Source organism: Microcaecilia unicolor, chromosome 10 (genome assembly GCF_901765095.1).
Source record: "Microcaecilia unicolor chromosome 10, aMicUni1.1, whole genome shotgun sequence".
Classification (NCBI taxonomy): Eukaryota; Metazoa; Chordata; class Amphibia; order Gymnophiona; family Siphonopidae; genus Microcaecilia; species Microcaecilia unicolor.
This window is the reverse complement of record NC_044040.1, coordinates 98,308,740-98,333,652: the sequence shown is the minus strand read 5'-3', so window position 1 is coordinate 98,333,652 and position 24,913 is coordinate 98,308,740. Positions and strand designations below refer to the sequence as shown.

Here is a 24,913-nt window from a genome sequence, read left to right as displayed (position 1 = left end):
TGTTATTCGGCCAAATACGAATATGAATAATGGGCATTGAGCTTTAACATAACAAATAATAAAATAAGCAATGTGAAATCAAAGATCAAGTGTTTATTTCAGTAGGATTTAGCACAGTAGATCCCTGGATTATTTGTATTTGAATTTAAATCACTATTCAGCCAAATGCATTTGGGACACTATTCAAGGCTGAATCGAACTGAATATGAATATTCGGTACAGCCCTACAAAGTACTTCATTCATTATATCCAAAATAAACTTCTGAACAACATCAGTCAGTGTCCCTGGTCCAACTTGCAATCTGTATCCAGGGCACCTGTAGACTGATTCAGGAAAATGAAGAAATGTAACCATGAAAATCCATGTCTCATATGTGATAAAACATATAACACAAAAGTATCAGAATTATTGTACAGGATATCTTGAAAGTAAAAGAACATATAAGGAACAAATTAACCACTCTGTACAAAGTAAACATGCCAGTTATGGTCAGTGGGAAAAATGAAGATACCCATGTTGAAAACAGAGGCTTTATTTGGTTAGCTATGAAAACAAGCTGTTAACAGATTGCTGGGCCGAAGACATACAAATTTGGTGTTTTGTGATAGATTCTGGTCATTCCAGCGGCGTACCAAGGGCGGGGCGGTGGAGGCGGTCCACCCCGGGTGCACGCTGCTGAGGGGGTGCAGAGAGCAGCCATGCGCTTGTCGGCTCCGCTGGTTTCCTGCTCCCTCTGCCCCGGAACAGGTTACTTCCAGGGCAGAGGGAGCAGGGAGCCAGTGGAGCCGAGAGCCGTGCGGCTGCTCCCAGCAGCTAAAAATGCACCCGGGGGGGGGGGGGGGGGGGTTGATGCGCTGGGTGGGGGTCGTGCTGCACCCGGGGGGGGGGGGCGGTGCGCATCGGCGATCCTCCCCGGGTCGCAGCCGACCTGGGATCATCACTGGATCATTCATCAATAGTCTGCAAAGGTACAGAATTAATTTATTTATCCCTAAACAAAACATACATTACCTGCTAGGTTCCTCCCCACACCACCAAATGACTGGTATACTATGCAAGGATTTGTCTGTCCACCAAACTGAAAAAGTAAGACAAGATTTAGATGTACCAAAAATATTACATTTTCTTGCTTACTTCTTAATAAGCTCTCTTTCAGAATCTTTGTTGAGTTTGAGGTGTATTTTCAAAGCACTTAGACTTACAAAGTTCCATAAAAGCCTAATGAACTTTGTAAGTCCAAGTGCTTTGAAAATGAGCCGTGTTGTCTATCTGTCAAAATCATGGGCGCAGTTTGGGGAGCGAGGGGGAGCAATGCCCCCCCAAATGAGCTGCTCCTACCCAAACCTCCTTGGACTAACCCACCACAATGTTCTCTTCTCCCGGCCGCTGCTATGGCAGCCTGGAGGAACCGTGAACTTCCTTGCTCTTCCCTTTCCTTCCCTGCCTCTCGCTCACTCCCTCCCTCCCTCCCTCCCTGTCCCTGGCAAAGCATAATGCAAACGTGCGCGGGGCCGTACTCCTGCTGTGTGCGCCGCTGCTGGCCAACCTCCTTCTCCCTCACTCGCCTCATAATATAAGTTCCTGTTTCCAGAGAAAGGAGAGAAGCCGGCAGCAGCACGCACAGGAGCACGGCCCCGTGCACGTTTTTATTTTGTTTTGTAGCAGCGTCGGGTGCTGTGGTGATGGAGAGAGTAAGCGAGATAGAGGCAGGAAAGGGCAGGGTAAAGCACAGAAACTCGCGGTTCCTCCTGGCTGCCATAGCAACAGCCAGGAGGAGTAGCTAGTAGTTTGGCACCTATCTCCCTAACTTTGCTGGGGGGGGGGGGGTAGAGAGTGTGAGTGAGAGGACACATGAGGCAGGGAAGGGAAGTGAGGGAGGACATTGATCCTGCAAAGGGGAGAGAGAGAGAGGGAGATGCTGAATGGAAGGGGGAAAAGAACATGATGGAAAGGAATGAGACAGAGAAAGAGAGAGAAATGGGAGATGCTGTGAAGGGGGAGAGAGAGGGGGAGATGCTGGATAGAAGGGAGAAGGGGATGGAGAGAGAGAAGAATTGCTGGACATGGATGGATGGAGGGGGCAGGGGAGAGAGGAAATTTGCTGGATATGGATGGAGGGAAGGGAAGACAGGAAGGAGATGCACATGGATGAAGGAGAGGGAAGAGAGGAGAAACGCTGGACATGGATGGAGTGGAGGGCAGGGAAGAGAGGAGAATGTTGGACAAGGAAGAAGGGAAGGAAAGATGAAGGAAGGAGATGCACAATGGGGGGAAGGGAGAGAGGAGAAATGCTGGACATGGATGGAGGGGAGGGAAGACAGGAAGTAGATGCACATGGATGGAGGGGGGAGAGTGAGGAGAAATGCTGGATATGGATGGAGGGAAAACTGCTGAATTTAAGGGCTGGATCGGAACACTTTGAGGACAGATGCTGAAACTGGAGGAAGGATAGAGACAGGGCTACAGATGGTAGACAAGATGCATAAGGACACAGGAGGATGGTGGACTTGGTGAGTGAAAAAATATCAAATGGAAAGAAGACACTGCATAAAACAGAAGACACTGGGACCAAAGTGAATAGACAAACTAAATGATCAGACAACAAAGGTAGAAAAAAGTATTTTATTCAGAATTTATTAATTGGAATATGTCAGCTTTTGGAAATGTGCATCTGTGATATTTTGCATGTAAGTTTCAATTTCTCTAGTCTGACTTCTTGAGGTAACTTTCCAGTTCAGTATTTTGCCTTCATGTTCGCTGTGAGACTAAAAGATACAGCGAACCGCTATGTAGATAATGATGAAGGAAAAGCCAATTTACTAAATAGATACTTTTGTTCGGTTTTCACTGAAGAAAATCCTGGAGAAGGACCGCGAGGGACTGGCAAAAGTACACCCGAGAATGGAATGGATATAGCACCGTTCACGGAAGAGAGTGTGTATCAACAACTTGGAAAGCTAAAGGTGGACAAAGCCATGGGACCGGACGGGATCCACCCCAGAATATTGAGGGAGCTCAGAGAGGTTCTGGCGGGTCCTCTTAAAGATTTGTTTAATAAATCCTTGGAGACTGGAGAGGTTCCGAGGGACTGGAGAACGGCGTAGGTGGTACCTCTTCACAAAAGTGGTGATAGGGAAGAAGCTGGAAACTACAGGCCGGTAAGCCTCACTTCGGTTATTGGAAAAGTAATGGAAGCCATGCTGAAGGAAAGGATAGTGAATTTCCTAGAAGCCAACAAGCTGCAAGATCCGAGACAACATTGTTTTACCAGAGGGAAATCGTGCCAAACGAATCTCATTGAATTCTTTGATTGGGTAACTGGAGAATTGAATCATCGACGTGCTATAGACGTAATCTACTTAGATTTTAGCAAAGCTTTTGACACGGTTCCTCACAGGAGGCTCTTAAATAAACTAGATGGGCTGAAGATAGGTCCCGAAGTGGTGAACTGGATTAGGAACTGGTTGACGGACAGACGACAGAGGGTGGTGGTAAATGGAGTTTGCTCGGAGGAGGGAAAGGTGAGTAGCGGAGTGCCTCAGGGATCGGTGCTGGGGCCGATTCTGTTCAATATATTTGTGAGTGACATTGCCAAAGGGTTAGAAGGTAAAGTTTGCCTATTTGCGGATGATACTAAGATTTGCAACAGAGTGGACGCCCGGGAGGGAGTGGAAAGCATGAAAAGGGATCTGAGGAAGCTAGAAGAATGGTCTGAGGTTTGGCAATTAAAATTCAATGCGAAGAAATGCAAAGTGATGCATTTAGGGAGTAGAAACCCACGAGAGACGTATGTGTTAGGCGGGGAGAGTCTGATAGGTACTGAGGGGGAGAGGGATCTTGGGGTGATAGTATCCGAGGATCTGAAGGCGACGAAACAGTGTGACAAGGCGGTGGCCGTAGCGAGAAGGTTGCTAGGCTGTATAGAGAGAGGTGTGATCAGCAGAAGAAAGGAAGTGTTGATGCCCCTGTACAAGTCGTTGGTGAGGCCCCACCTGGAGTATTGTGTTCAGTTTTGGAGGCCGTACCTTGCGAAGGATGTTAAAAAAATGGAAGCAGTGCAAATAAAAGCTACGAGGATGGTATGGGATTTGCGTTCCAAGACGTATGACCAAAGACTTGCTGACCTGAACATGTATACCCTGGAGGAAAGGAGGAACAGGGGTGATATGATACAGACGTTCAAATACTTGAAAGGTATTAATCCGCAAAAAAATATTTTCCGGAGATGGGAAGGCGGTAGAACGAGAGGACATGAAATGAGATTGAAGGGGGGCAGACTCAAAAAAGATGTCAGGAAGTATTTTTTCACGGAGAGGGTGGTAGATGCTTGGAATGCCCTCCCGCGGGAGGTGGTGGAGATGAAAACGGTAACGGAATTCAAACATGCATGGGATATGCATAAAGGAATCCTGTGCAGCAGGAATGGATCCTCAGAAGCTTAGCTGAAATTGGGTGGCGGAGCAGGTGGGGGGAAGAGGGGTTGGTGGTTGGGAGGCTAGGATAGGGGAGGGCAGACTTAAACGGTCTGTACCAGAGCCGGTAATGGGAGACGGGACTGGTGGTTGGGAGGCGGGAAATACTGCTGGGCAGACTTATACGGTCTGTGCCCTGAAAAAGACAGGTACAAATTCAAGATATGAGTTTATCTTGGGCAGACTAGATGGACCATGCAGGTCTTTTTCTGCCGTCATCTACTATGTTACTATGTTACTATGTTTTGATTTCTAGTTCCTTGTGTCATGTCTGTTGTGTCATGTGTTTTTCATGTGTGATCAAGGTGCAGTATTCTGCTAGCATGTAGTATTTGCAGCCCTTTTTGTTTTGTTTTTTTCCTGAGATAGTATATTGGTGTTTTAGAGCTGGTGTAATTACAGTTCTGCCTTTCCACGCATAAGGTTGTAGCTCGTCCTGTCCTTGGAATTAGTGCTGCCATGGTTTGGTATGGTTATGAATGTGTTTTTGCACAAGTTTGTATATAGCGTTTTGCAGTGGAGAGATTGTGTGTTGGCCTTACTGAGGTGGCACCAAAACATCAGAAAGGGTTTTAGAGCCTAAATCATGACATACTACTTCTTGAACGATCTACATGTAGAGCCTATGCATTTCTAAGGTCAACACTGGCATGGTATGAGAAAGGGGGGGTAGGGAAATACTACTGGAGAGGAAGAGGGAGTGCTGGGTAAGGAGGAAAGAAGGAAGGAGGGAAGGAAGGAAGGAAGGGAGAAAGAGCTGGCTTGATAGCTCATACATATTCATTATGGTTATTCCCAAAAACATTTCCAATAATTCCACCTGACTAAAAAATATATAACCCAGCTAAAGAACATTTTTGTTATTTTTAAATTGCAGTGCTCAGTAGTGCTGTAGTGTCCTTTAGACCAAATGTCTCTGGATTGGAACTGTAGCAGTCTCACATCATAGCCCACACCCTCCCTGCCTTCCGATTCTCACAGCATTAAACATTCCCTGCCGGGGAAAACAAAGGTGTTATACTTGGTCTGCAGTGCCTCCAGAGCTCCCGTGATTAGTGCAAAGTGATTAAAACAACAGGCTCTCTGTCTTTATCCCCAACTACAGACATACTAATAAATGCTTTTAAACTTTTGACTTCCCAAAAAAAGCCAGCTCTTTCTCCCTTCCTTCCTCCATATTAGCATATTCCTTTGCATATATATGCTAATATGCCCCACCTCTTTGCCCCCCCCCCCCCCCCCAAATGAAACAGTCAAACTGCACCCATGGTCAAAATTCTTTATTTTTGTACCCCATTTTGGGTTCTTTCCAAGGTTATAGATACATCCAATAAAAACCTACAATCAATACAAAATGTTTTGTTATTGTCTCCAACTTGCCAGATTTAATTAACCAGAGCTTCTAAGGCCCTTTGGTGAATGACATGTGTAAGTGGTCTTGAACACAAAAAATATAGGGACAGACTTAGGAACCTCAACATGTATACATTGGAAGAGAGGAGGGAGAGAGGAGATATGATAGAGATGTTTAAATATCTCAAGGGCATTAATGTACAGGAAGTGAGTCTTTTTCAAATGAAGGAAAACTCTGGAACGAGGGGGCATATGATGAGGTTAAGAGGGAACAGGCTTAGGAGTAATCTAAGAAAGTATTATTTCACAGAAAGGGTGAAGGAAGCATGGAATGGCCTCCCAGTGGAGGTTGTGAAGTCGAGGACTGTGTCAGAATTTAAGAAGGCATGGGATAAGCACATGGAATCACTTAGGAAAAGGAAGTTAGAGGTTTCAGAGGGTGAGTAGACTGGATGTGCTATTTGGCCTTTATCTTCTCAAAGCTTTCAAAGAGACTGTACTGTTTTGTTCACCAGACCACAAGGGTTATTTTAGAAACCCTATTTGTGATTTGCATGTAGAAATAGCAGCATTTACAGGTATATATTACATATACATGTAAAAATCAGAAAGCCATGACTTCTCTCACTGCACATGCCAGCAAATACATGTGCACTCTTGCATGTACAGTATAATAGAAAAGGTTCTACCATCAGCAGATTGTTTTCTAAAATACCACTGGAACTTGAGTACATCTCAACCTAGACATCTTAGTTCTCGTCTCTATGTTCTATATAAAATAGGGTTTCATGTCTTCTACATATTTATTTATTTATTAGGATTTATTGACCGCCTTTTTGAAGGAATTCATTCAAGGCGGTGTACAGCAAGAATAATTCAAACAGCAGTAAAAATGTTCAAATAATACATAGTACGGCATAGAATGCTATATTCAGTGGTGTGCTGGTAAATGTTTACAGGCTCTCTCCCCGGTCCACCTCTGCGCCCCACCTGTCCACCTCTACGCCCCCCCCCCCCCCCAAATTGCAGAACTGGCTATAGCCGGGGAGAGAGCCTGGGGAGGGGCAATGCATTACTCTCTCCAGGAAAAAAAATTAAATGACCCCAGGTTCTAATCTAATTCATGTTTAATGTGGGATAAAATGCCATAAATCAGTAAATAAATATTAACTTTTAACGTTGAGTACCTGATTCTCAAAGTGGACATATTCCAAACACTAAAATGAAAATAAAATGATTTTTTTCTACCTTTGTTGTCTGGTGACTTTGTTTTTCTGATCATGCTGGCCCAGTATCTGATTCTGCTGCTATCTGTCCTCTTAACTCCATTTCCAGGGCTTCCTTTCCATTTATTTCTTTACGTTCCACCTTTCTTCTTCATTTCTTGCCCTACATCCGTAAATAAAAGCTGGGTCCTCCGCAGACTTGATTGTCCAGTGGATCCAGCTTCTGCCTATTTTCTCCATCTATGTGCAGTTTTTCTCCTCTCTTCCTTTTCCCTCATCTCATCTCCTTCCTCTCTCTTCCTTCCCCTCCATCCATGTCCAGCATTTCTTCTCTCTCCGTTCCCTCTACTCCATCCATGTCCAGCATTTTTCCTCTCCCCCTCCATCCATGTCCAGCATTTCTCCTCTCTCTCCTCCATTCATGTTCCTCTCACTTCCTCTCTCTTCCCTGCCCTCCATCCATGTCCAGAATTTCTTCGCTCTCCCCTCCATCCATGTGCATCTCCTTCCTGTCTTCCCTTCCCTCCCCTCCCCTCTATCCATGTCCAACAATTCTCCTCTCTCTCTTCCCTCTCCTCCACCCATCCATGTCCAGCAATCCTCCTCTCTCCCCTGCCCTCCCCTTCATCCACCCATGTCCAGCAACCCTCCTCTCTCCCCTGCCCTCCCCTCCATCCACCCATGTCCAGCAACTCTCCTCTCCCTTGCCCTCCATCCATCCATCCATATACAGCAATTCTCTTCTCTCCCCTGCTCCCTCTATTCATCCATACCCAGCAATTCTCTTCTTTCCCCTGCCCCCTCCATCCATCCATACCCAGCAATTCTCATCTCTCCCCTGCCCCCTCCATCCATCCATCCATACCCAGCAATTCTCCTCTCTCCCCTGCCCTCACCTCCCGCTCCCATCCATGTCCAGTGATTCTCCTTCGCCCCCATCCTCCTCTCCCATACATATTCACCTGCCTGCTCTCTTCTCCCCCCAACATCCCCCTTTTTCTTCCTGCCACTGTGCCACCTTGCGGGGTTTAACTCTTGTTTATTACCTCTGTCGAAGCGGCCACGTCATTGAAAGCCCTGCCCGTCTCTAGCCTTTCCTTCTTGAGTTCGTTCTCTCAGAGTCCCGCCCCCATGGAAAGAGGAAATGATATCAGAAGGCGGGACTTAAATCTTTTTTTAACCCCCCCCCCCCTAGGCTGGCGCGGGGCGGGCACAGGCAAATGAAAGCTGTGGGAGGTGAGGTAAGCTGGGTAAGCAGGCTTGTGGCATCCTCCTGCCATGCTTACCTCGTTTACCGGAGCCGGCTCGCCGTGCAGAACAACCGGCTCGCAAGATCTTTAAAAATTTAACAACCGGCTCCAGCACACCACTGGATATATTGCAATGTCAACAATACAAAATAAAACATTTTCATAGACAGCATAGGGTGTAAGCAAAGATGGAACATATACAGTGGGGGAAATAAGTATTTGATCCCTTGCTGATTTTGTAAGTTTGCCCACTGACAAAGACATGAGCAGCCCATAATTGAAGGGTAGGTTATTGGTAACAGTGAGAGATAGCACATCACAAATTAAATCCGGAAAATCACATTGTGGAAAGTATATGAATTTATTTGCATTCTGCAGAGGGAAATAAGTATTTGATCCCCCACCAACCAGTAAGAGATCTGGCCCCTACAGACCAGGTAGATGCTCCAAATCAACTCGTTACCTGCATGACAGACAGCTGTCGGCAATGGTCACCTGTATGAAAGACACCTGTCCACAGACTCAGTGAATCAGTCAGACTCTAACCTCTACAAAATGGCCAAGAGCAAGGAGCTGTCTAAGGATGTCAGGGACAAGATCATACACCTGCACAAGGCTGGAATGGGCTACAAAACCATCAGTAAGACGCTGGGCGAGAAGGAGACAACTGTTGGTGCCATAGTAAGAAAATGGAAGAAGTACAAAATGACTGTCAATCGACAAAGATCTGGGGCTCCACGCAAAATCTCACCTCGTGGGGTATCCTTGATCATGAGGAAGGTTAGAAATCAGCCTACAACTACAAGGGGGGAACTTGTCAATGATCTCAAGGCAGCTGGGACCACTGTCACCACGAAAACCATTGGTAACACATTACGACATAACGGATTGCAATCCTGCAGTGCCCGCAAGGTCCCCCTGCTCCGGAAGGCACATGTGACGGCCCATCTGAAGTTTGCCAGTGAACACCTGGATGATGCCGAGAGTGATTGGGAGAAGGTGCTGTGGTCAGATGAGACAAAAATTGAGCTCTTTGGCATGAACTCAACTCGCCGTGTTTGGAGGAAGAGAAATGCTGCCTATGACCCAAAGAACACCGTCCCCACTGTCAAGCATGGAGGTGGAAATGTTATGTTTTGGGGGTGTTTCTCTGCTAAGGGCACAGGACTACTTCACCGCATCAATGGGAGAATGGATGGGGCCATGTACCGTACAATTCTGAGTGACAACCTCCTTCCCTCCGCCAGGGCCTTAAAAATGGGTCGTGGCTGGGTCTTCCAGCACAACAATGACCCAAAACATACAGCCAAGGCAACAAAGGAGTGGCTCAGGAAGAAGCACATTAGGGTCATGGAGTGGCCTAGCCAGTCACCAGACCTTAATCCCATTGAAAACTTATGGAGGGAGCTGAAGCTGCGAGTTGCCAAGCGACAGCCCAGAACTCTTAATGATTTAGAGATGATCTGCAAAGAGGAGTGGACCAAAATTCCTCCTGACATGTGTGCAAACCTCATCATCAACTACAGAAGACGTCTGACCGCTGTGCTTGCCAACAAGGGTTTTGCCACCAAGTATTAGATCTTGTTTGCCAGAGGGATTAAATACTTATTTCCCTCTGCAGAATGCAAATAAATTCATATACTTTCCACAATGTGATTTTCCGGATTTAATTTGTGATGTGCTATCTCTCACTGTTACCAATAACCTACCCTTCAATTATGGGCTGCTCATGTCTTTGTCAGTGGGCAAACTTACAAAATCAGCAAGGGATCAAATACTTATTTCCCCCACTGTAGATAAGATAGAGTAACAGGAGTAAGAAAATAAGGTAGTACTTTAAAGAAAGTTGCAAATGAGGTCAGAATGGTGATTAAATATTATCTTAGCTAGGGTAGGAGTGAATAAACATGTCCTGCTATAGTATGTGCAACTGTCATTGTATGTGGGGGAGGTGGGGGTTTGGGATACTCCTTTGGAGGACCTTAGTGACCTTGGAGGTGTCTAGAGGGAGATCCTGTTTAAGTACTCTAGGCCATTTCCTTTAAGGGCCTTGAAGGTCAGAGTTTTAAATTTGGCCCTGTATTGTACTAGTGGCTAGTGAAGGTTTTGCAAAAATGGTGCGATGTGATCACATCGCTTACAACCTTCTATTAGGCTTGCTGCAGCATTCTGAATCAATTGGAGCTGGTGCAGACCCTTTGTAGTCGCAGCAGTGTAGAGTGCATTACATTCATCCAGTCTTAATGTTATCATGGCATGCACAACTGAGACAAGGAGTGCCTTCTCAATGTAAGGAGAAATTCAGCATAATTGTCCAAGCTGCTCTTGAAGGTTGCTTGGATTTGGGGGATCGGAGTAAGTGTTGAATCTAAGTATTCCAAGGTTTCTGACTTGTGATTTGAAGGGGGAGCTCATATTTTCCAAAAGAGATTTTGATGTCAGGTATGTGCCCCACTTGTGCTAAGGACCAATAGAAGCTCTGTTTTACCTGGGTTAAGGCAAAGTTTGATGTTTTTAGTCCATTCTTGAATTGATGTTAGACAGATAGTCACTTTATTCAGGGCTATGGGTAAAAAGTCATGTTCAATGGGTATGAGTAGCTGCAAGTCATCCGCATAGATGTAAAACAGAGTATCCATCAACCAAATTGGCTTGGCTAGGTGGCTTGGAGGTAGATATTGCACAGAATAGGTGACAGTATTGATCCTTATGGTACCCCATAGGTCTATGCCCCTTGGTGGCGATGAGGTGCTGCCAAGCACTAAGGATGTTGCCTGTCTGATAGGATCTGAACCATGCAAGTACTGTTCCACTGATACCTGTTTCTGCCAGTTGCTAGCATGATATAGTGATCCACAGTATCAAAAGCTGCTGAGAAATCTAGCAGTGCTAACACCAAGGCAAATCCCCTATCTTGGTTTCTCTGAAGATAGAGATATAAAGACTGTTTCCAGTGGTGTACCAAGGGGGGGGGGGGGCGGTGGGGGTGGTCCGCCCTGGGTGCATGCCGCTGGGGGGATGCCGCGCGCCAGTCAGCATTGTTGGTTTCCATTCTCCCTCTGCCCCGGAACAGGAAGTAACCTGTTCCGGGGCAGAGGGAGCATGGAAACCAACGACGCTGATCGGCGCGCGGTACCCCCCCAACGGCGTGCACCCGGGGGGGGTTCTTTCGCCGGGTGGGGGGGTGTCCCTTCTCTGGGGGGGGGGGGGGTCGTGCTGCACGGGGGGGGGGGTGCTGCACCCGGGAGGCGGGGTGCATCGGCGATCCGCCCCAGGTGTCAGCACCCCTCGGAACGCCACTGACTGTTTCTGTTCCATAACTGGGTCTGAATCCAGATTGACATACATCTAGCCAATTTCTCTCATCTAGTCAATCACTGAGCTGATCACAGACTGTTTGCTCTATAAGTTTTCCTAGAAATGGAACGTTGGATTCTGGCTGGTAAGTTTTAAATTTGTCCTGGTCAAGGTTGTTATTCTTTAGCAAAGTACACACTGCAGGGTGTCGAAGGAGCAGGTAGTCGGTCAAAAGTCTCATAGGATTTTGTCAAGGCCCTCCTCTGTTATTGGGTTAAAAGATTCCCATATGTCTGTGTCAGAAGAGAATGAGTTTGTGCGTCCTGGTTAGCTGATTGGAGAATGAGTGGGACTGCCTGTAAATCCTGGTGGAGACTTAATTTTGTTGGCAAAGTATGCAACAAAATCACTGCATTTCAGCTGTAACTGGGCAGGTTGGTTCTGTTGTGGGGCTTGCTGTAGGCTGTTTACTATGCTGAACAGGTCCTTGGTTGAATTGGCAGCCTGTTCAATGCATTGAGAAATGTTTTTTGGTTGCTGTTAAGGTTTGGCAGTACTTTGTCATGTGATACTTACAGTTTAGCCTGTCCTCATCCATGGAAGATTTATGCCATCTCCAGTTTCCATCCTTCACACTTAAGGGTCTGAAGTTCTGGAGAAACCAAAGGTGAACGTTTGCAAGTGGGGAATAAGACCTTGTTTAGTGGTGCCATTTTCTCTAAGGTTTTAGCTAAGTGTGTATTCCAAAATATCAACCTGTTCTGACATTGCAGTTGTCTTTTCCTCCACATGTGGATAGTCCAAGGCTCTAGGATATTCTCAGCAGTCAGCTTTTTCTCATCTCTGATCTCCTTCCAAACTCTTGGAGGTGCCAACATGCTCACTAGCCTCAATGCCTTTCCCAATCATGGAAACCTATTTGAACATATGTTGTACACATGCATTCAGACTTTTGCATTTATGCATATCAACTATATATATATATACACACACACACACACACACACACACACACACACACACACACACACAAAACAATATAAAAGAAAGCAGCAGATCAAAATAAGTATCCATTTAAGCAAAGTAAATAATCAGAAAAATAATGTGATTCAATAAAAACATAAAAGGTAAGCTGAATAGATATAATACATTTATAAACATGTAAATAAAATTAATAAAACATAAATATAAATCATAGAAGCATATAGAGTAAACATCAACATACACATTTTAAAAGTCAGTAGAGTCCATAGCCAAATCAGTTATCCAGTATTGTTCGGTATACATTCTGCCTCAGGGGACTTAATCCAAGTTTAATCAATATTTTATATACTGCTCATTTCATAAAACATTCTGAGCAGTATACAAAACTAAAACAATTTTAAAAATAGCATGAAAAGAAATCCATCATTGACAGGATAGAGAACAAACCATGCTGCTCCCATCCACCCAGGGTGGTGCCCAGGAAACCAACCAAGACAGTAGACTATCCCAGAACCATAAGCATTCCTGAATAAAAATGTCCTTCTTTGAATATTTGACATGATTGTTCTAATCTAAAATATTAAGGCAAGGTGTTCTAAAGGGTAGGGCCCATAACACTGAAAATCCATGTATGCTGACAAGATAGATGATCCTGAAACATGAAATAACACAAGAAGGCAACCTGGATTGACAAATCCAAAGCCAAAGGAACGCAGCAGATCACCAACCAAAGAGAATGCTGAATAAACAGTTTCTTGCATTGACTACAACACTTAGGGGCCCTTTTACTAAGCTGCGTAAGTGCCTACATATGCCCAACACATGGAAATTGCGAGTTACTGCTCGGCTACTGCATGGCCTGTGCGGGAATTTCATTTTTTATACGTGCCCAATACGCACGCCAGAAAATATTTTTATTTTCTGGCGCATGGGCAGTAATCAGCATTTTACTCACATAGACCATTACCACCCAGTTACTGTGTGAGACCTTACTGCTAGGTCAATGGCTTGTGGTAAGGCCTCAGACCCAAATGGATGCGCAGCAATTTTCATTTTGTCGCATGTCCATTTTCATCAAAAAATTTTTAAAATGCATTTTTTACAGGTGTGCTGAAAAATGACTCTGTGTGTGCCCAAAACATGTGTCTACATTACTGCTGGCCATTTTTTTTGTTACATTTGTACCCTGTGCTTTCCTACTCATGGCAGTCTCAATGTGGCTTACATGGGGCAATGGAGGGTTAAGTAACTTGCCCAGAGTCACAAGGAGCTGCCTGTGCCTGAAGTGGGAATTGAACTCAGTTTCTCAGGGCCAAAGTCCACCACCCTAACCACTAGGCCACTCCTCCACTCCATTTTTCAGTGCACCTTAATAAAAGGGCCCCTTATAAACATACTACAGACAAATGCCCAGTGTGAAGTAACTTGCAGGCTCATTTTCAAAGCACTTAGCCTCCCAAAGTTCCATAGAAACCTATGGAACTTAGCCTCCCAAAGTGCTTTGAAAATATGCCTCTGTGTGTTTTAAGCATGTAAAATGTATTGGATATTTTCCTGCATTATGTTCTGAAGTGCATTTCTCCTGTTTGGCCAGCAGATGGTGCACGTTTATTCTTTATTTGGCACACAGATAAAAGGAAGTGTCTGTAGTGATGTAACCAGTTTTTATTTGAAACTTGACTGTTCTGGGCACTGATTGGCCTGGAGTTTTGAAAATTACCCAGCAGATGCTGACTGTTGCTTCAGTCTTAGCCTGGAAGAAGAGGGAGACAGATCTCTCTGCTAAAGCTCTGTGAACAATTATACATCATGTGCTTCCAAGGTACTGTTTAGACAGCACATAGAAGTTTAGTTAGTTTTTCTAATTGATCCATTTTTTCAGTTACTTGCGGCAGTGACCATCAAACAGTTTGGTTTGATATGACTGCTGAAGAGGAGGGTTGCCACTCAAAACTCAAAGTCCTGGATTTCAAGCGTGCTGACTTTAGTAAAATGGGGGAATACCTAAGGAGGGAGCTGATGGGCTGGGAGGACGTACGAGAAGTGGAAGGACAGTGGTCCAGGCTGAAAGAAGCTATAAATAGGGCCACAAACCTTTATGTAAGGAAAGTAAATAAAAGCAAGAGAAAAAGGAAACCGCTATGGTTCTCAAAGCAAGTGGCTGAGAAAATAAAGGCTAAAGAGTTCGCATTCCAGAAATACAAAAAAACTCAAGACGAGGAACACGGGGAGGAATACCGGAGGAAACTGAAAGAAGCCAAGAGAGAGGTACGTCTGGCAAAAGCGCAAGCGGAAGAACAAATGGCTAGAAGGGTAAGAAGGGGTGACAAAAATTTCTTCTGGTATATTAGTGAAAGGAGAATGACTAAAAAGGGAATTGTGAGACTAAAAGATACTGCAAACCGCTATGTAGATAATGATGAAGAAAAGGCAAATTTGCTAAATAGATACTTTTGTTCTGTTTTTACTGAAGAAAATCCGGGAGAAGGACCACGATGGACTGGCAAAAGTTCATTTGAGAATGGAGTGGATATAGCACCATTCACGGAAGAGAGTGGGTATCAACAACTAGAAAAACTAAAGGTGGACAAAGCCATGGGACCAGACGGGATCCACCCCAGGATATTGAGGGAGCTCAAAGAGGTTCTGGCGGGTCCTCTTAAAGATTTGTTTAATAAATCCTTAGAAATGGGAGAGGTTCCGAGGGATTGGAGAACGGCGGAGGTGGTCCCTCTTCACAAAAGTGGTGATAGGGAAGAAGCTGGAAACTACAGGCCAGTAAGCCTCATTTCGATTATTGGAAATGTAATGGAAGCGATGCTGAAGGAAAGGATAGTGAATTTCCTGGAAGAAAATGAGTTGCAAGATCCGAGACAACATGGTTTTACCAAAGGGAAATCGTGCCAAATGAATCTCATTGAATTCTTTGATTGGGTGACCGGAGAATTGAACAGTGGACGTGCTATAGACGTAATCTACTTAGATTTCAGCAAGGCTTTTGACACGGTTCCCCACAGGAGGCTCTTAAATAAACTGGATGGGCTGAAGATAGGACCCAAAGTGGTGAACTGGATTAGGAACTGGTTGACGGACAGGCGCCAGAGGGTGGTGGTGAATGGAGTTCGCTCGGAGGAGGGAAAGGTGAGTAGTGGAGTGCCTCAGGGATCGGTGCTGGGGCCGATTCTGTTCAATATATTTGTGAGTGACATTGCCGAAGGGTTAGAAGGTAAAGTTTGCCTATTTGCGGATGATACTAAGATTTGTAACACAGTGGACACCCCGGAGGGAGTGGAAAACATGAAAAAGGATCTGAAAAAGCTAGAAGAATGGTCTAAGGTTTGGCAATTAAAATTCAATGTGAAGAAATGCAAAGTGATGCACTTAGGGAGTAGAAATCCAAGAGAGGCGTATGTGTTAGGCGGTGAGAGTCTGCTAGGTACGGCAGTGGCGTACCTAGGTAGTTGACACCCGGGGCCGGTCATTTTTTAACACCCCCCCCCCCCCCCCCCAAATCCAGTACTAGGCATGCCGAGAATATAAAACACTCAGGACCTATAGAGCAATTCTACCATACCATAAGCAGTCATTTCTACGAGTCACACAAGGAAAAGGAAAGCATCTTAAACACTACAGTGAGCACTAGAACATCAATTCACCTATTGTAAAATGAAACCAGACAGAATAGTACAGATCGTAGATCCTGCACAGTCAGTGCCAACTGAAAGCCATGTCTTTTTCACAAACACAGATACACCCTAATCCACTATAGAATAAGTTATCATAAACTTTCTATTTAGACAAAAATTAAACTGAACCCCCAATGCCAGACTCTGCATACAATGCAACACCACAGAAACAGAAACTGTCCCCTAGTACTGTGCAAAATATAAAGACAGCAGATGTAAATTTGAAAAAAACTAACAAGTACCAATCACCACTTTACAAATTAACAAATAGAAATAAAACAAATATAGAAAGTAAAATAATACCATTTTATTGGACTAATACATTTAGCTTTCAGAGGCCAAAACCTCCGTCCTCGGGTCAGTACAGTATAGTGCTGTTACAGTATCCTATCCTGACCTGAGGAAGGGGGTTTTGTTCTCCGAAAGTTAGTCAAAATGTATTAAAATTAGTCCAATAATAAGATTACCTTATTTACATGTTCTATTATAAACATTTAACATATCTACAATACTTTATCCTAAAGCAAAAAAAAAATATATATATATATTTTATTTACAGTTTGTTGTCTCTGGTTTCTGCTTTCCTCATCTTCTTTTCACCGTCTTCCTTCCATCCAGCATCTGTCTTCACTCTCTCTCTCTCTCTCTCTCTCTCTCTGCCATCCAGTGTCAGCCCTCTCTGCCGTCCCTTCCATCCACTGCCTGCCCTTTCTCTCTGCCCCTTCAATCCACCATTTGCCCTCCCTCTCCCATCCATCCAGGGTCTGCCCTCCCTCTCGCTCCCCCTTCCATCTAGGATCTGTCCCCTCTCTCTCTGCCCCTTTTTTCAGCCCCCAGTTCCAGCCCCCTTCTCCCCTCTGAACACCCCCACCCCAGTCCCCTTCTCCCCTCCCCTTCTCCTGTCTGAGACCCCCACCACAGTCCCCTTCTCCCCTCCCCTGTCTGAGACCCCCACCCCAGTCCCCTTCTCCCCTCTGAACACCCCCACCCCAGTCCCCTTCTCCCCTCCCCTGTCTGAGATCCCCACCCCAGTCCCCTTCTCCCCTCCCCTTTTTCCCTCTGAACACCCCCACCCCAGTCCCCTTCTCCCCTGTCTGAGATCCCCACCCCAGTCCCCTTCTCCACTCCCCTTTTCCCCTCTGAACAACCCCACCCCAGTCCCCTTCTCCCCTGTCTGAGATCCCCACCCCAGTCCCCTTCTTCTCTCCCCCTCCCCTGTCTGAGATCCCCACCCCAGTCCCCTTCTCCCCTCTGAACACCCCCACCCCAGTCCCCTTCTCCCCTCCCCTGTCTGAGACCCCCACCCCAGTCCCCTTCTCTCCTCTGAACACCCCCACCCCAGTCCCCTTCTCCCCTCTGAGATCCCCACCCGTCCCCTTCTCCCCTCCCCTTTTCCCCTCTGAACACCCCCACCCCAGTCCCCATCTCCCATGTCTGAGATCCCCATCCCAGTCCCCTTCTCCTCTCCCCCTCCCCTGTCTGAGATCCCCACCCCAGTCCCCTTCTCCCCTCCCCTGTCTGAGATTCCCACCCCAGTACCCTTCTCCCCTCCCCTTTTCCCCTCTGAACACCCTCACCCCAGTCCCCTTCTCCTCTGTCTGAGATCCCCACCCCAGTCCCCTTCTCCTCTCCCCCTCCCCTGTCTGAGATCCCCACCCCAGTCCCCTTCTCCCCTCTGAACACCCCCACCCCAGTCCCCTTCTCCCCTCTGAGATCCCCACCCCAGTTCCCTTCTCCCCTCCCCTGTCTGAGATCCCCACCCCAGTCCCCTTCTCCTCTCCCCCTCCCCTGTCTGAGACCCCACCCCAGTTCCCTTCTCCCCTCCCCTTTTCCCCTCTGAACACCCCCACCCCAGTCCCCTTCTCCCCTCCCCTTCTCCCCTCTGAGATCCCCACCCCAGTCCCCTTCTCCCCTCCCCTGTCTGAGACCCCCACCCCAGTGCCCTTCTCCCCTCTGAACACCCCCACCTGAGTCCCTTTCGCCCCTCTCCTTCCCCACCGGCGAAGCAGCGTCGCAGGCAGCGCCTCGTGCCCTGCTTGTAAAAAAAAAAATCAAATCTCCTTCCTTCTCCTCGTTTTGACGTCTTGACGTCGACTCGGGCCTTCCAATCAAATTGATTGGAAGGCCCGAGTCGACGTCAAGACGAGGAGGAGAAGGAAGGAGGAGATTTGATTTTTTTTTTTACAAGCAGGGCACGAGGCGCTGCCTGCGACGCTGCTTCGCCGTTTTTTTTTTTAATGTGCGGCGCCGCGGGAACGGCCACGGGAGGCGGCGGGAGCGGAGCACCCCCCACCCACTGGCACCCGGGGCGGACTGCCCCCACCGCCCCCCCCTTGGTACGCCACTGAGGTACGGATGGGGAGAGGGATCTTGGGGTGATAGTATCTGAGGATCTGAAGGCGATGAAACAGTGTGACAAGGCGGTGGCCATAGCTAGAAGGTTACTAGGTTGTATAGAGAGAGGTGTGACCAGCAGAAGAAAAGAGGTGTTGATGCCCCTGTACAAGTCGTTGGTGAGGCCCCACCTGGAGTATTGTGTTCAGTTTTGGAGGCCGTATCTTGCTAAGGATGTAAAAAGAATTGAAGCGGTGCAAAGAAAAGCTACGAGGATGGTATGGGATTTGCGTTACAAGACGTTCGAGGAGAGACTTGCGGACCTCAACATGTATACCCTGGAGGAAAGGAGGAACAGGGGTGATATGATACAGAAGTTCAAATATTTGAAAGGTATTAATCCGCAAACGAACCTTTTCCGGAGATGGGAAGGCGGTAGAACGAGAGGGCATGAAATGAGATTGAAGGGGGGCAGACTCAAGAAGAATGTCAGGAAGTATTTTTTCACGGAGAGGGTGGTGGATGCTTGTTATGCCCTCCCGCGGGAGGTGGTGGAGATGAAAACGGTAACGGAATTCAAACATGCGTGGGATAAACATAAAGGAATTCTGTGCAGAAGAAAGGGATCCTCAGGAGCTTAGCCTAGAATGGGTGACAGAGCTGGTGGTGGGGAGGCGGAGCTAGTGTGGGCAGACATATACGGTCTGTGCTGGGGCTGGTGGTTGGGAGGGGGGACTAGTGCTGGGCAGACTTATACGGTCTGTGCCGGGGCTGGTGGTTGGGCGGCGGGGATAGTGCTGGGCAGACTTATACGGTCTGTGCCAGAGCCGGTGGTGGGTGGCAGGGATAGTGCTGGGCAGACTTATACGGTCTGTGCCAGAGCTGGTGGTTGGGAGGCGGGGATAGTGCTGGGCAGACTTATACGGTCTGTGCCAGAGCCGGTGGTGGGTGGCAGGGATAGTGCTGGGCAGACTTATACGGTCTGTGCCAGAGCTGGTGGTTGGGAGGCGGGGTTGGTGGTTGGGAGGCGGGGATAGGCTGGCCAGACTTATACGGTCTGTGCACTGAAGAGGACAGTACAAATAAAAAAAGTAGCACATATGAATCTTCTTGGGCAGACTGGATGGACCGTGCAGGTCTTTTTCTGCCGTCATCTACTATGTTACTATGTTACTATGTATATTTGCACATTTTTATTTAGTGTTCAATTTTTATGAGAATAAACAAAATTGTTTGTTCACTCTGCTTGTCTGGACTGATAAAGAATCCTGGTGGTTTGTATGTTGGGTCTATGAGTGCTTCCTGGGAACTGTGGGATCACTGGGAGTGTGGCCCCAGTAACCTAGAAATCACTGGGGATAAGTTGAGAGCAGGAGACTTGCCCAGAGGTGGTTATGACCCAGTCGGTGGGAGGAGGGTTCTAATGTAGAGCACAAGCAGCAGGTACAGGCTGACCTGAGCTGTGCTGGGGATATACCCTCTAAGTGGCCGCAGGATAACTCCAGGCGGGTGGCTAGGTGTTTTGTAACAGACCCTTTTCCTTCTTTTTTTGTGGTGGGATTGTCAGGCTCAGTATGTGGCGTGATGGTCACCATCCACTGAGTGGTTCAGATACAGAGCACAGTGAACAAATGAGCAGTAACAGGGTCCCTTTCCTGTTCAGTTTTTTGGTAGTGTTAGGAGACTAGCAGTGTGCTGATGGTGATTGGCAGTGGCCAACAGGCACTGGAGATGCCTGTCCTAACATAAGAGCAACCAGATGGCCTCAGCGAGGAGGAGATGCAGGACCCGCCTGCACAGAGTTCTCCTGAGGGGAGACCAGACTCCTTGTGGACAACAGCTCATGCGTTGGCAGGGTTAGATGCCACACCAGCTGAGATCTGGCAGATCTACATGATAGAGCAACAGTGGCTAGATCAGCTGAGGCGAGAGGAATGGGAAGAGTGCCAGTGGCGACAGGAACAGCAGCTGCGGCATGAGGAGCGTGAGTGGAAATTCCAGCTGCAGAAACTGAAGCTGGAAATGGAAATGGCTCATATCCAAAGCTCCTACCTAGTACCTGTGCCAAGGTCCAAGGCAGAATCCACAGCTCGGATCGGGCACAACTTGTTTTCGCAGTTTAATGATACCAGAGGGGATATAAGATGGATATCTAACTGCCTTTGAAAAAATTTGCTCCTCAGTGAGATTACTCAGAAAGACTGGGTGCACTATCTGGGAGGAAAGCTCACTGGTAGAGTACTTGAGGCATTCTGAGTACTGTCCATGGAGACGTGCTCCCAGTTTGAGGAGGTGCGCAAAGCTTTTTTGAACCGTTATGCCATTACCCCCGAGAACTAGAGACTAAAGTTCCAGACTTTGCAAAAGGGGGTAGATGGTACTCACAGTAAGTTTTTGATCCAGTTAAGATACCAGCATCAATGGTGGCTCAGTGGAGCTGAAGTTAAAACCCTGGAGGACTGCCAAAACCTGATGGTCCTGGAGCAGTTTTCTCAACGTTGTCGTCCAGAGGTGAGGGAACATGTTCAAGATCACCAGCCCCATACTCCAGAGAAAGCGGTCCCTGGTTGGCAAAGAGAAGCCATCCATATTTGCAGCAGCCAAGATCTAAGGGCAGCCAGGGCCCTAAGCCAAATATCCCTGCAACCTCAGAGACAGATAGAAAACCCTCCAGTGTTCCCGAAAAACCTAAAGACTTTAGGCATGAATGTCCTTGTTTCCAGTGTGGGCATACAGAACATTTTAAAGCAGATTTTCGAGATAATCCCAAGCTTGCACTAAAGAGCATTCCAGTTCCTGCACCAAAGCTGACGGCTTTCGTGGGTGGCTCCAGTACCACGAAAGAGACCCACACAGTTGCCACAGCACAAAACATTACTGACCATTCATCAAGTAGGAAGCAGATGGGTTTGCACAACATTACAGCACCCAAGTAACTGTGAATCAGACTCAGGTAGCTAGGCTTGTGGACACTGGCTCTAGCATGACTTTATTACGACCAGAGTTAGTGCCAGAAGATGCTATTCTATCAGGGCGCACTGTGAAGGTAGTGCTAGCTAATGGATCCAGAGAGACTGTGCCCATTGCTCAAGTATTCCTGGATTGGGGTACCAAGCCTGGATACAGGGAAGTAGGCATAATGAAAAACATGCCAGTACCAATGCTGTGTGGGTCCAATGAACATTACCCTTGATAGCAGAGCCAGAATTTCCGTTATGGTGATTGGTAGTCAGGCCCGGGTGGCCCAACAATCAGAAGTAGTAGAAATCACCTCCAGTTCCAGATCCTCAGCCAGTCCATGTGGGACCAGCTGACCAAGTGTCAGGAGGAGGTGCTCCAGTACTTCCAGCAGCACTAGTTCCAGAAGTCAGTCACCAGCAGAGACCCTTCCAGTATGTATACTGATATAGGACAGAGACATGATTTTCATGAAGCTCTGACCCTGACCTAGAAGCCCTGAGGCAGAGGGCTGGTCAACCAACCAATTAGATTGGTGAAGATCGTATCCTATGGAAAGGGGGCCTGTTGTACAGAGGGGCTGATCCTAATAGGCTCTGGACAGCAGGAAGTAGCTTATAGTTCCCATGGCATACAGAGAACCACTCTTACAGATTGCACATGATATTCCACTAGCAGTACATCAAGGGGTACATAAGTACATAAGTAATGCCACACTGGGAAAAGACCAAGGGTCCATCGAACCCAGCATCCTGTCCATGACAGCGGCCAATCCAGGCCAAGGGCACCTGGCGAGCTTCCCAAACGTACAAACATTCTATACATGTTATTCCTGGAATTGTGGATTTTTCGCAAGTCCATTTAGTAGTGGTTTATGGATTTGTTCTTTAGGAAACCGTCTAACCCCTTTTTAAACTCTGCTAAGCTAACTGCCTTCACCATGTTCTCCGGCAACGAATTCCAGAGTTTAATTATGCGTTGGGTGACGAAAACTTTTCTCCGATTTGTTTTAAATTTACTACACTGTAGTTTCATCGCATGTCCCCAGTCCTAGTATTTTTGGAAAACGTGAACAGACGCTTCATGTCCACCTGTTCCACTCCACTCATTATTTTATATACCTCTATCACGTCTTTCCTCAGCCGTCTCTTCTCCAAGTTGAAAAGCCCTAGCCTCCTTAGTCTTTCTTCATAGGGAAGTCGTCCCATCCCCGCTATCATTTTAGTCGCCCTTCACTGCACCTTTTTCAATTCTACTATATCTTTCTTGAGATGTGGCGACCAGAATTGAACACAATACTCAAGGTGCGGTCGCACCATGGAGCGATACAATGGCATTATAACATCCTCATACCTATTTTCCATACCTTTCCTAATAATACCCAACATTCTATTCGCTTTCCTAGCCACAGCAGCACACTGAGCAGAAGGTTTCAGTGTATTATCGACGACGACACCCAGATCCCTTTCTTGGTCCGTAACTCCTAACGTGGAACCTTGCATGACGTAGCTATAATTCGGGTTCTTTTTTCCCACATGCATCACCTTGCACTTGCTCACATTAAACGTCATCTGCCATTTAGCCGCCCAGTCTCCCACTCTCATAAGGTCCTTCTGTAATTTTTCACAATCCTGTCGTGAGTTAACGACTTTGAATAACTTTGTGTCATCAGCAAATTTAATTACCTCGCTAGTTACTCCCATCTCTAAATCATTTATAAATATATTAAAAAGCAGCGGTCCTAGCACAGACCCCTGAGGAACCCCACTAACTACCCTTCTCCATTGTGAATACTGCCCATTTAACCCCACTCTGTTTCCTATCCTTCAGCCAGTTTTTAATCCACAATAGGACTTTTCCTCCTATCCCATGACCCTCCAATTTCCTCTGTAGCCTTTCATGAGGTACCTTGTGAAACGCCTTTTGAAAATCCAGATACACAATATCAACTGGCTCCCCTTTGTCCACATGTTTGTTTACTCCTTCAAAGAATTGAAGTAAATTGGTCAGGCAAGATTTCCCCACACAAAAGCCGTGCTGACTTGGTCTCAGTAATCCATGTCCTCGGATGTGCTCTGTAATTTTGTTTTTGATAATAGCCTCTACCATTTTCCCCAGCACCGACGTCAGACTCACCGGTCTATAATTTCCCGGATCTCCCCTGGACCCTTTTTTAAAAATCAGCGTTACATTGCCCACCCTCCAATCTTCCGGTACCACGCTCGATTTTAAGGATAAATTGCATATCAATAACAGTAGCTCCGCAAGCTCATTTTTCAGTTCTATAAGTACTCTAGGATGAATACCTTCCGGTCCAGGAGATTTGCTACTCTTCAGTTTGCTGAACTGCCCCATTATGTCCTCCAAGTTTACCGTGAAGTCAGTAAGTTTCTCAGACTTGTCCGCTTGAAATACCAATTCCGACACCGGTATCACACCCAAATCTTCCTCGGTGAAGACCGAAGCAAAGAATTCATTCAATGTCTCCGCTACATCTTTATCTTCCTTGATCGCCCCTTTTACCCCTCGTTCATTCAGCGGCCCAACCGATTCTTTTGCCGGCTTCCTGCTTTTAATATACCGAATAAAAATTTTGCTATTTTTTTTGCCTCTAATGCTATCTTTTTTTTCGTAATCCCTCTTGGCCTTCTTTATCTGTGCCTTGCATTTGCTTTGACACTCCTTATGCTGCTTCTTGTTATTTTCAGATGGTTCCTTCTTCCATTTTCTGAAGGCATTTCTTTTATCCCTAATAGCTTCCTTCACCTCACTTTTCAACCATGCACATACACTAGATTGACCCAGAACTTCTATTGGACAGGAGCATCTCGAGCCGTAGCTATTATCGAAACTGTGATGCGTTTCAAAGAGTGGGTAAGACCCAAGATCACCTCTGAGCGCCCCTGAAACCTTTATCCATTACCAATGAACCCTTTGAGAAAATAGCTGTGGATATAGTGGGGCCTCTAGCTTTCCCTAGCTGGACTGGGAAAAGATATATATTGACAGTGGTGGACTTTGCTACCAGATATCCTGAAGCAGTAGCCTTATCCTCCATAGAATCAGAGAAAATTGCCACTGCCCTGCTAGAAATATTTTCACAGAGTTTGTCTGAGTTACATAGTAACATAGTAACATAGTAGATGACGGCAGAAAAAGACCTGCACGGTCCATCCAGTCTGCCCAACAAGATAACTCATATTTGCTGCTTTTTGTGTATACCCTACTTTGATTTGTACCTGTGCTCTTCAGGGCACAGACCATATAAGTCTGCCCAGCACTATCCCCGCCTCCCAACCACCAGCCCCTCCTCCCATCACCGGCTCTGGCACAGACCGTATAAGTCTGCCCA

At 46.6% G+C, this 24,913-nt stretch overlaps 1 protein-coding gene across 1 annotated transcript in view; it reads right to left on the bottom strand.

Moving 5' to 3' along the window:
- Positions 1-276: 276 nt before the first annotated feature.
- The window catches only part of LOC115478317 (pseudouridine-5'-phosphate glycosidase-like), a 770,820-nt gene continuing 746,183 nt past the window's right edge, over positions 277-24,913 (bottom strand). Inside the window, exons 12-13 of the mRNA XM_030215622.1 lie at positions 1,013-1,079; positions 277-422 (exon numbers count right to left, since the gene is read on the bottom strand). Of these exons, the coding sequence (XP_030071482.1) occupies positions 277-422; positions 1,013-1,079 (213 nt within the window). The remainder of the gene's footprint in view (positions 423-1,012; positions 1,080-24,913) is intronic.